At 44.3% G+C, this 14463-nt stretch overlaps 1 protein-coding gene across 1 annotated transcript; it reads right to left on the reverse strand.

Annotated features, from left to right (window-relative positions):
* Positions 1 to 916: 916 nt before the first annotated feature.
* LOC135982441 (uncharacterized) lies at positions 917 to 3445 on the reverse strand. Its single transcript, XM_065589194.1, has 2 exons — positions 2481 to 3445; positions 917 to 1486 (listed from the first exon to the last, which is right to left on the reverse strand). The coding sequence occupies exons 1-2, from the start codon at positions 3055 to 3057 to the stop codon at positions 1011 to 1013; spliced, it is 1053 nt and encodes a 350-aa protein (XP_065445266.1). The 5' UTR covers positions 3058 to 3445; the 3' UTR covers positions 917 to 1010.
* Between the last annotated feature and the right edge of the window lie 11018 nt (positions 3446 to 14463).

Consider the following 14463-nt stretch of genomic DNA (forward strand, 5'->3'; position numbering starts at 1 on the left):
GAGATGGAGAAGCTTACTGACTCGCTGTGATCTCAGCGAAACCAATATCCCCATTGTTATAGCAGCTTGCTGTGTGCTCCACAATCTCTGTGAGAGCAAGGGGGAGACCTTTATGGCGGGGTGGGAGGTTGAGGAAAATAGCCTGGCTGCTGATTACTCACAGCCAGACAGCCGGGCGATTAGAAGAGACCAGCGGGACGCGCTGTGCATCCGGGAGGCTTTGAAAGCAAAGTTCCTCAGTGAGCAGGGTAACCTGTGACTTTAAAGTTTGTGTACTGAGAAGCTAAACCTGCCCCCGTTTCTTTACCCAGGTAATGTTGACTATCCTATCCAGTTACATACCCCCTTCACCCCCCTTCCAACACACGTTGCGAAATAAAAATAGTTCAACTTTGTTAAAGCACACCGTTTTCTTTAATACTGTTTTCGCGGGAATTTTTTAAAACTGGGACGCAGACTGTGGTGCGGAGCGGGTGTAGTGTAGTGACGCGAATGCAGCTTCTAAACTCAAGGATTGACAGGCTCCGCTGCAGTGGGATGGTTGTTTCAACGGAGCCTGTCACCCCTCCTGATCGGGACTGTGTGTATGGGGGGGGTCTATGTGACTTTGTGGCAGGGGGAGGACGGTTACAGATCCCCTGCTGTGTGGCTCTGTGATCCTGCCTAAGGACCGCCGCTTAAGATCTGTAACTGCCCTCCCCTGCCACAAAGTCACAGAGCAACCCACCCCCCACCACATAACATGAAAACAACCTCCCAGACTAACCAGGGTAACTAGTCACTGCATCACTGCACTGTGTATGTGCCCTGCTGCTGTGCCTGCCCCCGACTATGTACCCTGCCAAAGGTGACTGTCCTGTCCAATTACCAACCCCCTTTCCCATCCTCCTCCAAAAGAACATGATTGAAACAGTAGTTTACAGAAACATATTTTTTATTATCAACTACACATGGCATTGGGAGGTGAAACTTGGACGGGGGCTTGTGTCAGGCGGGAAGGAAAGAACTGTTCAAATTTTGGGAAATGAGAGCCTTCTGCTACTAGAGCTCTCTGCAGGGGTGGAGTGAGAGTTAGCAGGGACTCTGCCGCCTCTCCTTCTTTGCACTTTGGGTGAGGTGGGTATGGGACTTGGTGGCAGGGGAGGGCGGTTATAGATGGACTGCAGCGGGGCTCTGTCCTCCTGCCTCCGTTCCTGCAGAACATCCACAAGGCGCCGGAGCGTGTCCGTTTGCTCCCTCAGTAGTCCAAGCAGCGTTTGAGTCGCCTGCTGGTCTTCCTGCCGCCACCTCTCCTCCCGATCCATGTTGGCTTGGTGCATTCGGGTCAAGTTCTCCCGCCACTGGGTCTGCTGTGCTGCCTGGGCTTGGGAACAGGCCATAAGCTCAGAGAACATGTCCTCCCGTGTCCTCCTCTTCCTACGCCTAATCCGCGCTAGCCTCTGGGAGTGTGATTCCAGGCTAGGTTGTGAGACAGTCACAGATGGGGCTGTGGAAATGGGAAAAAGGGAGTGAATTCCTCAGAAAGAAAAATGTAGTTGTGAACAAAGAACATAGTCTTTCTCTGTGAACAAGACCATGCACAGCACCTATCACATGCGCACTCAGCACAAGGTCGAATTTTCGGCCTTCGCATTCAGTGCCTGGGGTCTTGCACAGCACATTTGAGAAGCGGGGCAGCACAACGGAATTTCTGTTGCAGGCAGACATGGTAAGCCGTACACTTGTGGCAGTTTAAAACTTTTAGATTACCACTGGCCTCATTTCACATTTAAAGCTATGTCAGTTCCTGCAGCCAGCAATCCGGCAAGCGGGAACTCTGCCCCTGTCCCACCCCCTCGCGGCTGTCCCCGGGAACGATCCCTTTCGGCTGCCCCTCTCCCGCCTCCACCGCGTGGCTAAAAACCAGCGGTTACAGTTCTGTCAAGGAACGGGAAAGCAGTCCCAACACTAACATTCCCCTACCTAATTAAAAGCAGGTCACCATGGGCGACATCACCCTGATGAGGATCTCTGAGAGCGACAGACAGAGAATGCTCCGGGAAAGCCTCCAAAGACCAGGGCCGTATGCCGCCCTGCTATGCAGAGCAATGATTCCCGAGTACGTGATAGTCTCGTGGCGCGGCAACGTCTCGTACTTCGGAGGACCCAATAAGGCCGCTCTCCCCAGGAACCTCATGGAACGGCTTTCAAGTTACCTCCAGGAGAGCTTCGTGGAGATATCCCAGGAGGACTACTGCTCTATCCCCGGACATATAGACCGCATTTTACTGTAGCTGCAGTAGCAGGGAATAAACAGTAGAGCGGCTTGTGCAGGACAATCACTGAAAACCGGACATTGCTAGATTTTTTTTCAAAACTTGCACTGCCCATGACTAAACCGTTAAGCGCATAGGGCACACTAATCATGAACAACCCATTCTTTAAATTGTTAATATTCCTGTTTTGTTAAAAATAAATGTTTAGATGTTTACAACACTTACTGGCTGATCCTTCACCAGATTCTGTGTCCGGGGTAACGGCTGGGGACGCTTCGTAGGGGATCTCTGTAAGGGTGATGAAGAGATCCTGGCTGTCGGGGAAATCAGCGTTGTGAGCGCTGCCGACTGCCTCGCCCTCCTCATCTCCTTCCTCATCTTCCACGTCCCCTAACATGTCCGAGGAACCGGCCGTGGACACTACCCCATCCTCAGAGTCCACGGTCACTGGTGGGGTAGTGGTGGCGGCCGCACCGAGGATGGAATGCAGTGCCTCATAGAAACGGGATGTCTGGGGATGGGATCCGGAGCGTCCGTTTGCCTCTTTGGTCTTCTGGTAGCCTTGTCTCAGCTCCTTGATTTTCACGCGGCACTGCGTTGCATCCCGGCTGTATCCTCTCTCTGCCATGTCTTTAGAGATCTTCTCGTAGATCTTTGCATTCCGTCTTTTGGATCGCAGCTCGGAAAGCACGGACTCATCGCCCCACACAGCGATGAGATCCAAGACTTCCCGATCAGTCCATGCTGGGGCCCTCTTTCTATTCACAGACTGCACGGCCATCACTGCTGGAGAGCTCTGCATCGTTGCCAGTGCTGCTGTGCTCGCCACGATGTCCAGACAGGAAATGAGATTCAAACTGGCCAGACAGGAAAAGGAATTCCAATTCAAATTTTCCCGGGGCTTTTCCTGTGTGGCTGGTCAGAGCATACGAGCTCGCACTGCTGTCCAGAGCGTCAACAGAGTGGTGCACTGTGGGATAGCTCCCGGAGCTATTAGCGTCGATTTCCATCCACACCTAGCCTAATTCGACATGGCCATGTCGAATTTGGCGCTACTCCCCTCGTCGGGGAGGAGTACAGAAGTCGAATTAAAGAGACCTCTATGTCGAACTAAATAGCATCGCAGTGTGGACGGGTGCAGGGTTAATTCGATGTAACGGCGCTAACTTCGACATAAACGCCTAGTGTAGACCAGGCCTGAGTGACATTCTACCAAGTGAGAAACAGACAAAAACAGGCTTTGGATGCTGGAATGTGTGGTATGGTCCTTATTAAATTGTTCTTTGCCTGTTGGCTTGAAACTTTTGTCTAATAATAAAGAACCTATTTAACTTTGATACCATCAGACTCTTAATTAATTTTTCCAGAAGGGCATGCTTCTGTGATCAACTTTGCAGAGTAAGGTCATTTGGTTTTGGCTTTGTTTATGCATAGCATCATCACAGAAGTTTCCCATCATTGTTGAGTGTCAGTTGAAGCCAAAAGGGAAGAAGGTGTCTGCAAAAAGGAAAGGGAGGAGTAAGGAGAATGTGTAAAGAAAGAGAATGAAGATAAATGCAGAATCCTTTCTTGAGGGAGGGAAAATAGGAATCTGTGGCTTTATGGGGCTGTAAAACAGAGTTGTAGTTTAGTCATATGACGATATTAAATATCACACTTGTAACTGTGGTTCTGCAAAGCAACAGTGCAGTATCTAGTGGAAGCTGATAGTGTAACTGGACTATGCAGAGATTTCAGTCTTTTATTTGCTGGCATGGTCAAGAAACATACTCCGTAAAAACAACAGGAGAAAGGAAATGAGCAAGGGTTTTAGTAATGCTGAAAATGTTTAGTATTAAAAAGGAAAACAACTTGGGTTCAAGAAGCTTTTACAGTCTCTGTATTTAATATACTTTACAATCTAAAGATCAGCTGATGTCTCATGGAAAAACTGTTCAGATTCTGCCCACTTTTCTTGTTGGCGTTATTACTAGAGATATTGCCATAAGACAGAACTTTTCTAGTTCAGTTTTTTTTTAGTTTAGTTCTTATCACCCCCCCCCCCACCCATGAGAAATCTTAATCATTTCCATAAAAATTAGGGCCAGGCTAGCCCTTGACAACTAGGTAGCTAAAATATTCTGTCCTGGGAGCAGAGCTGGTGAAAACTTAGAATTTCTGATTTGAGTGAAAATTTGACATGTTGAAGTTTGTTTTCATTCTTAAGAAAACCAAACTATTTTTTTTTTGGAAATTTCCTATGAAACAGAAATTCCAAAGAATTTTCATTTTGGAAAAAAATTGTTTCAGGAAATCTTTGAAATCCCACTCCCCACCCCCCCAAATTTTTAACTTTTTTTTCTCATGAAAATTTTATTCAAAATCAATAAAATCCCATGAAAAAATGTGGGTTTTCCTGCAAAAACTGCTTTGCTGAACATTTTCCGGTTAGTTCTACCTGGGAGGTAAGTGGCCTGTTATTACTTGGGTTTTTCCTCAGTTCTTTTAAACCTGTAGGAGCACACTTTTGGTGGCTGTAACATTCCTTTGGGCACAAGAGAAGTCACTCAAACAAACCACCAATGAAAAACAACCTTTTTACTCACTTAAACGATAGGAAAAGATTGCTACAGAGACAGGTTTCCCACCAAGTACGTGAAGCCTGGTGTGAGGGAGAGGCAGAAGCTCTGCGAAGCTATGCTATGTCTGAGAAATTATTTTGAAGCCAGACGCTTTTTGGTGGAGGGGGATGAATTTGTGGAAGGTCTGTTTGGCTGCCCATGGAGTGAATGTTTGTTCTGCACCAGGAAAACCTGTTTTCCTAAAAGCAAATGAACACATTGTTTATGGAAACAGGGATATCCTGGCTTTACCTAACCTCTCGAGAGGCTAATGGAGAGCAGATTTGAGAGAGGGGGCAACATGCACAACATCTGTCACTAGGGATGAAGGTATCTTCATTTATGGAAACTTGGGGAGAGGAGGAGGAGGAGAATGGGGTGAGGCTCGAGGCTGGTGCTTGGGGAAGGATGCTCAGACCTCCTTCTTATATTGTTGGCCTGATCCAGTGCCTTCTGAAGTCCAGAGGAGTCTTTCAATTGACTTCAATGGATTTTAGATCAGGTGCTATCTGAGGGGACTTCGGGTATGTCTATGCTGCAGTTGCATGTGGGCTTTCCGGCCCAGGTAGACAGACCAGCGCAAGCTCGGCTTGAAATAGCATGGTAAAAGTGGAGTGTGGACACTGCAGCATGAGTAGCCGCCTGTTCCCCTGGGTCTAAGCTCGGGTGGGTAGCCTGTGAGACTCTCCATGCAGCCATTTCCACACTGCTATTTTTAGTGTGCTAGCTCAAGAGGATGTAGCAAGGGTCTGTCTACCTAGGCTGGGAGGCACACTTCCAGCTATACTGTAGACATAGCCTTAGAAGCAATCTGGCACTGGCAGCAAGGAAGGGATTGTGTGTGTGTGTGAGAGAGAGATTTTGAAGTGAACAGAACACTAAATCAAGGGCTTGAAAGCAGGGTTTAGTGAGCAAGAGCTCTGTAGGCAGCTTTGCTGGTGCTAAGGGATTTGTGGGGTTGTGGTACGGGTGGCATGGAAGTGGGTCCAAGTGGGTGTCATGGTGGTGGTGTTTTGTAAGGGTGGTTTGGGAGAACTTTGGTGGTGCCAGGGAAAGAGGGCATCCGGGGTTCTGGGTGCCATTTTGAGGGAAGCACGGTGCAGGAAGGTGTTGGTTATGAGGAAAAAAAATACAAAATGCTAATTGAAGGCCTATTGTATGGGTACATAAGAATGGCCATTGTGTGTCAGACCAAAGGTCCATCTAGCCCAGTATTCTGTCTTCCGATAGTGGCCAATGCCAGGTGCCCCAGAGGGAATGAACAGAACAGGTAATCATCAAGTGTTCCATCCCCTGTCACCCATTCCCAGCTTCTGATGTGTAACCAATAAATCATACATCAGTTGTGGTTCTGCTTGTCAAGTCACATTTCCACATTTCAGAGTCCAGAATGCTAAACAGTTTTTGTGTGACTTCTGTTGCATCTTTTCACCTCCTTGGCACTGATTTAAGAGTTTTTATTTTTATTTTATTTTATTTTTTTATTCTCAGTTCATAGAAATTGTGATTAAAATAAAAATCCATCTGTTTCTGGCTTATGAAGGAAAAGGAACACCCTCTTGCTAACTTCTCTTTGCTCAGGAAACTTGTGCATCAGAGACTTAACCCCTCCCCCCCCAAAAAGTTGATTATTTTATGCAAGAAATCCTCATCTCTGCTTGGGTTGTGCCAGCTGGCGAATCGCTAACCAGAGCACTTTTGACTAATGTACTTTTTTATTGGTGAATAGCTCATCCAGCTGAATTCAGTAGGGAAAGTCTTTACAGTGGCTGGCCAGACAGATTACTGTTTTGTTAGAAGGACATAGATAGGATTATCCCAAAGGAGAATGTTTTTCCAGTTTTCCCTTTGAGGTATAAATGAGTCTTTGCTATGTTTGTCCTGTGATTTGGTTGTGCTGCTTCTGCTCACCATGGCATTCAAAAAGTTCGGATGGCTAATGGCACTTCTCACCAAGTACAGATTATCTGTTGGATCTGAGAGCGGTGGCAGATGGTAAATTACAAATGGCGGCACTGAGCCTGCTGAAAGTGTTCTCATTTGACATTAGCACTAGGGAGACTCAGTGTCTGCAATTCCAGTGCTATTTCTAGCCTGTCTTAATTGTTCACTAGTCAATACTTGACTGTTTACTGTTTTAATAGAGCTGTGACTGCCCCTATACTGGTACATTGAGAGGACAGGGCACATGTGTCAACCCCACACAAGCCCCGGAAGGGGTTAAGAAGGTCAGGTAGGTCAATTAACTGCCCAGGCTGCACCTGGAGGAGGAGTCAGGGAGCAAGGAGTTGATTATATGAGGCTCAGCTGTGGAGGAACAGGAGGAGCCTGTATAAAGCCCAGGAGCTGAGAGCAGAAGGGGGCTGCAGGGAGGCAGGCTGCAGTCACTCCCTGGGAGAAGGGAGTTGGGAGGTTGATGAACCTAGAGAGGAGGGAAGCCAGGAAGGTGGGAAAGCAGCAGGTAGGACAGTGCAGGCCTCGGCTGCTGTCTGGAGGGCCCCTGAGCTGGAACCTGGAGTAGAGGGTTGGCCCAGGTTCCCCTACCAGCCCCTGGGGATGTGGTGTCAACTAGGTAGAGGACAGTGGATTGCCTAATTTATTCTGGAAATACTTTGTTACATTACTACCCCTCGCCCCCTGAAGGGGACCAGGCTGGAGGGCCAAGACATGAAGAGGAGATTGTGGTTCCTGGGGTAAGAGGGGTCTGCAAGACAAGAGGATGATGGGAGAGACCACTGGAAGAGGGTGCAATGCCTGGCCAGAGCTAAATCCCAGAGCAACTTGGAGGAGGAGCCACCCATGGTGAGTGGACCCTGTCACAGGGTCGTTCACGTGTATCACTGTAGGAAGCAGCCAGAATACTGACCCTGTACCCCCTTAAGTGCTAAGTTTTCCTGCTGGTCAGCACCCCTGTGGCACTCTATAAATCAAGGATGATATGCTGCCCAAATGGAAATGCCAGAGGGTTCACTTGGAATCCTTTGTCTGGTCTCTGCCACTTTCTACTAGTTTATATTGGTTTTTACTAGAGAACCAGAACCCCATCTTCAGGAACCAATATACCAATAGATCTGTTGGTTTATTCCTCAACCCAGTTCAAAGTAGCCCAAAATTTTCAACTGGGATTATGACTAGTGCACTCTTCTGTTGGATGTGCTCCACCAGCAGCCCCTAAGGCAGTCTGCTATGGATCCTACAGATCCACATCATCCTCCATCTCTCCAGAAAGGAACAAATGTTCAGTTTGGGTACGTCTACACTTACTGGAGGGTCCGGCGGCAGGCAATCGATGTTCTGGGATCGATTTATCGCGTCTGGTTCAGACGCAATAAATCGATCCCAGATCGATCCCGGAAGTGCTCGCCGTCGACGCCGGTACTCCAGCTCGGCGAGAGGAGTACATGGCATCGACGGGGGAGCCTCCCTGCCGCGTCTGGACCCGCGGTAAGTTCGGACTAAGGTACTTCGAATTCAGCTACGTTATTAACGTAGCTGAATTTGCGTACCTTAGTCCGAAGTGGGGGGTTAGTGGGGACCAGGCCTTTGACCTTAAACAGGTATCAGGCAGGTTTCCCCCCCCGTTACCAATTAGGACTTTAGGTGGAGTTCAGATGGTAGGGAATGTATTTGTAGACACTAGGAATTTGTGCTCTGGTCTGGTTGGGTTTGATTTACATTCTCTGTCATTCTCAAGGAACTGGCTGGATCAGGATATTTTCATCCTAGATATCATCCAGAATGAATCTGGCTGCCTACCTGTCAGGCATTCCTGGATTTAGTTTTAGAGTTGGAGTAAAAGTGTTACAGAAATGCATAACAGATGCAACAACAGATGTTTTTTCTGTTATTTTTTTGTTTGTTTTCTTTTTCTTGGAGTCTATAGGGTTGCACTGTAAATGATCTATGCATTTTTACCATGTATTGAACCTTGCCATCCTTGATGTGTTAATCAAAATTGTTCCACCATGAATCGTTTCAGTAATGTTGTTTTAAATCCTATGCTGATATTCTGAATGATGGCAATTGTTTACTGTGTCCAAAATATGCTATGCATTTTACAAAACAAATAAAAGAACTGGCCCCTACTGCAGAGAGCTTACCGTAGTTTAAGTTTAGGGGTAGAATATAAGGCAAGACAAAGTGAAACGAACACATGAAAAAATGAAGAGTGAAACACCACGTTGCTTTAGTCTGTGCCTCTCTGCTCCTTGGGTCTTTGTCGTTTTCTTAGACACTGAAATCTGAGCAGAGATGGCAAGGTAATACCTACATGTTCTAGTTGCTTCATAGAAGAAATAGATCTTTAAAAAAATCTTTTTTTTAAATCTATACAAATAGGCCTTAATAGTTATAAGCTCTAACTGTCCTGTAAGAATATGGTTTAGATGTTTTGCCTTGACTTTGATATACTTTTAATTGTAACTTTCTTCCTTGCCCATAAATATGTATGCTTACACGTGCATGCACTTCACCTGTTTTTAAGCATTTTTTCATTTTCTGGATGATGATAAAAAGGCAAGCTGTGATATGCATGTTTGTCTGCAGGCACCAAGAGATTACAATGGAGTCATTATTATCACTTATGTGTGTGTGTCTGTTGCTGGAGTTATTGTAACTTACCAGGCAGATATTCCACCTGCTGTGTATTCTTCCTAGTTTCGGTCTGATGAACTGCTAAAGCTACTGGACACTCAACTGCAGCTCAGGCATCCCACAATGCACTGGTAATAACTCTTCTTCAGGATGAAGTGACTTTAACTGGCACACACAAATCAGTAGCCCACATTGGGGGGGGAAAAACAAATCAGAAAACCACTGTTCCATAAGCTCAGAATTGAAAGAGCTGCATAAGTAAAATGACAGAGACTATTCATTCCAGTTTGGAAAGCATGAATAGGATTTGTGATGAAGCTTAATTTTCTTCTAGCTCTTCAGCGATGGATAAATCATTTAAAAATAAAAATAGATCTGTTATAGAACACTATGCTTCTCATTATTTATTATTTGAAAAAAGCATTTATTTCCCACTCCCCCCCCCATCCAGTACTGAAAAATGAGTCCGATCCTGATCTCAGTTTCACCTGGGTAAATTTCGGATCGTTCCACTGACTGCAGTGGAATTACCTCAATTTCACCCCTGTAAATCTGAAGTATCATCCGGTCCGCTGACTTTAGCTACTCACATGAATGCTTCCAAATAGCAGAAAGTGCATTCTCAGACACACCACTGTGAATTTGAAAATTGTTTGCTGTAATTTAAATAAATCTCCAGTAGATGAAATTTTAATTGAAAAGATATTTCATTAAGTAATGTCATGCCTCATTATTGTCCAAATGAGCCTTAGAGGCAGCCAGTGCCCTCCTTTTACTGACTGAAATTTATCTCCCCTTCAAACAGAATTCACCTTTTGAATGCTTTCTGCTGTCCAATGTGCAGTTCAGTTTGGTTAAAACCACTACTTCAGAGTCCTAGAAAACTTCCACATTATCAATTGGCCTCATTTAAAAAAAAAAAAATCAGTTGTGTGGAAGAGAACGTTCAGTTGCGAAGGCATTTAGAGGTCAGTGAATTACACTCTCTGGGACAACGTGTGACCAAAGAAAATATTCTGTTTTTTTTTTCTGGGCCTCATTCTGATACCTGCACTCAAGTGGGGTACCATCCTACTGCCCAAATAGCCCTGTTGGGGAGTAAGGCACTTGCAGCATGAATGACACCACGAAATTCTGACCCTTATTAAATAAATAGGAAGCTTCTTGGGAGGACATACATATGTATGATGAATCTGTCTGAAGAGCTCAGGCAGAAAATAGCTAGGAATGGAAATGTCCTACTTCCCCATTCCCACCCAATTCTTTCCCTTTTGGCATATTCAGCATTGGCTGCGCAATTTGCATCAATTGTTTGGTAGTTATAAAAGGAGCAGATTAAAACATCAGCCAATCCCTGAAAACACCTTCAGGGGCTTAAATATTCTATTTTAGTGATTTGCTACTATGTAACCCTATCCTTTTTACATTTGTCTAGATTTGAAGAAGTAGCATACGCCTGTTCAAGAGAATGCATATGTTTTAAAAGTAAGGGCACTGTCCCCTGTCATGTCTACATGTTGTGTGTGCCCTTATCTTTTAATGTTTTGAAAGTGTGAGATGCCAGTTATTATGCAGAAGCACAATACTTAACGCTGCTTGATGGATTGTTAGAGGACAATGCAGTCTTCTAAATTACATCCAGGTGTAGTTAAGAGTAAAAAGCTTAGGATCTGCCACTCCCCCCCTCCCCTTAGTGTATAAAAATATTTTATACATATAGCTTAAAAATGTCATTGAATATCTTCAGCACACAGGATAGGACAAGTACTTTAGCTGCATGACATTGCATTGTAGTTTTGTGCACAGTCTTAGAGGCAGGGTGGCTGAGTAGTTAAGGCATTTGACTATAATCTTGAAGGTCATGGGCTTGAGTCTTGCTTGTTCTCACATTGAAAGGCCACCCAGCAGCAAAATGGGGTACTTGATCCATTGGGTTTGGGCAGTCAAAGATGGTCGGACATGATGCTGGCCGCATCACTCCCTTGTGCATTGTTGGCTATTAAATTGTCATGCCTGAACTATAATGATCTGCTGGCATGGGGGATCTTTGACATCAGCCCCTAAAGTTGGTTGAGATTAGAGCTAGTTTGAATAAAAAAAAAAAAAAGGGGGGGGAGGAGAAGGAAGACCGTGAGCATTCATTCATCTTCCAAAAACTTATTCAGTTAGATTGTTTATACCTCATATTAATCACTATTAGTGAACGTTTGTGCAAATGGGGTTTGCTTTGGGGAATTCCTGTTTGTATAGATATTCATCTGTACTGTTCGTTAGCCACGGTTCATCCTTTTGTTTTTCCTTATTCCCTTATCCATGAAAGGTGGATAGCCAATACTCAAAATGAACAATTTGCAAGCAAATCATACGCTGTGATTTGTTTGAGAAAAACATGCAAAGAACAAGTACATTAGCAGAAACCAGCATCACAATCAGGAAAAAAGCAAAACAAAACCCACTGTATTTGGTTGATAATTTATTTGGAACAATAATTCAACTAGGGCTAGTTTGGATGGTGATATATTGGAATGCACATTCTGTTACAGATAGGATTATTTTTCAAGGAAATCCAAGATTTTTGAATGCACAGGACATATTTATCTACTTCTGGTACAATAGCGCCAGATGAGAGATAAGTGATGCTCTGTGGCTCAAGCCAAGATAAGATCATAATGTCATCCTAACTCACATTTGCAAAACTCACAGCAGGGATATGCATGGAGTGGCTATGGAGAGTGGAATGTATAATCTGTTCAGGTATCAGTTACTCCTCTCTGGACATACTAAACTATTCTGGACCACATTTTGATACTCTCAGGGTCTGATTCAAGTAATGCCAATGTAAAGTCAATAGAACAACACCCACAGAGTTTAATGGGCTTTGAATCATCTCTTGCTTTACAAATAGTTCAACTGATTTAAGTGGCACCACTTGCAGAATAAGAACTTTACTCACTTTACTATTTCGTATAGTGCTGGTAGCGGGCATGGTGCTTTACTTGGATTTTCCACCATATGTTCTTACTTACACATTGATTCAGCCAGGTATTTAAGCATTGGCCCAACTTTTAGCACAAGCAGTCCCATTGATCTTGCTGAATTGAGGGCTTAGTCACTGAAGGCCAAATCTTGTGGCCCTCTGCTCAGCCACAAAAGCCCCAAAGCACATCAGAGACTATACGTTTCTGCTGCTCTGTGTGTGAACTGGAGAGGCCCCACAGGGGTGGTTTCTGCAGGCCCCTGTGTGCTATGCAACTGGGCTTCATGGGAGCTCTCTCTACAGTATGGTTGCCTACAGTCCCAAATTTTCAGAACTGTTCTAATTTTGGTATGATGTCCCTTGCCCTGAATGAATCTTCTTGGGGTTTCAAAATGTTCCTAACTTCTGGAAGTCACTTCCCTTCCCTTAAATGATAAAATTCATGTAAATTGCATTGTCTTTTACTAGTGCTGGTTGAGTAGTGTCCCACAAATTCAAATTTGATTAATTTTGCCTAGTTTCCCCTTATGATCTTTGCACATCTATTTAGATTTTGAATCTGCCCAGTGCACAATGTAAATGAGCTATAACCACTCTATGGAATAGCCACCACATATCTGAAGTAGGTATCTGAGATCTGAAATTGGTCATCTGAGATGCATGAGTTTGTGTGTTCCTGATTGATGGAATGCCCTAGCATTCACTAGGGCTTTAATTTTCTCAGGGACAGGGTGGACTCAGTGGGACAGCCGCATCTGTAGTGAGTTATTAGGCGATCATTTGACGTGTGGAATTGTCAGTCTGTACCCTGATTCTTTAATGGTTGATAAGTGTTCTTGGTTGCCAATTAATACTAATTTAAAGAGCTGGTGGCAGTAGGGTTCTAGTCCCAGAATTAGACATGACATAGAATTAAAACTAACTAGTTCAGTATCTTATGGGGAACCCTTGTGTGTACAGAAAGGACACTCTCATTGAGGGCAAAGCAAAGCCTTAGATAATTTTATTAGCACAATTAGTAAAGACAAGAAACTAAAGCACATAAACAAATAGCAATAGTATAGTATTAGTGATATCTTTGGCACCATTCCTTAAATATGCTCATCTACTTAAATACTCATACCCTACCTTGGGGATTTGGTGTTAAGAGACAAAGGACCAGCCCTGTCCCTTGCAAGCCAAATGAGTCTGATTATTCAGATCCAGGTCGACCTACCCGATGACCAAAAGTGACACACAGAGAACATGTTATATGAAATGGATGGGCTCAAAAAGAAGATTAAAAAGTAATAAAACCATCCACTCATTATTGGAAACAAATTTGGCAAATGGAAAAGAAAAGTGGAAGGAAATTTTGAAGCATATTTTAGATGTCGTTTGGTTTCTTGGAGAATGAGAATTAGCTTTCTGTTTCATTAATGGCAAGCTGTGTGATCAATCAAATGGAAATTTCTTGGGTATTGAGTTGTTAGCTAAGTATGATCAGATTTTGGGTGGCCATGATGACTGTGTGCACAGGCTCAACATCAGAGAGTTCAAGTACCTACTCATCACTTGAGAGCCAAAATGAGTTTATTCAAGAATGCACAGGGCAAGTTATGAAAACTACTGTAGGAGAGGTTAAAGAGGTCAAATACTGTTCAATAATTTCTGATGCAACACCAGACAGCTCACACAAGGAATAAACACCCCTGTTGATCAGATATGTTCATCAAATACCTGCTGGTAACTTTGTGATTCAGGAATATTTTTTGTGCTTCAGAGACTTTACCAAGAAGATTGGTGAATGAAATTGCTGAAATGATTTGTGAAGCCATAGCTGAACATGGATTAGAGTTCGAACTCTGTCGTGGACAAGCTTATGATAATGGTGCCAATATAACAGGAAAACATTCTGGAGCTCAGGTGGTGCAGTATTTTCAGTGCAAGTCCACAGTGATGGGAAATTTTGAAGAAATTTTTTTCCTGATTCACGCCAATCAAAGTGTGGTACACTCTGAACTGCATGTGTTGATTTGTGTGTGTTCTTTTGCCAAGA

The sequence above is a fragment of the Chrysemys picta genome, chromosome 3 (genome assembly GCF_011386835.1).
Source record: "Chrysemys picta bellii isolate R12L10 chromosome 3, ASM1138683v2, whole genome shotgun sequence".
NCBI lineage: Eukaryota > Metazoa > Chordata > Testudines > Emydidae > Chrysemys > Chrysemys picta.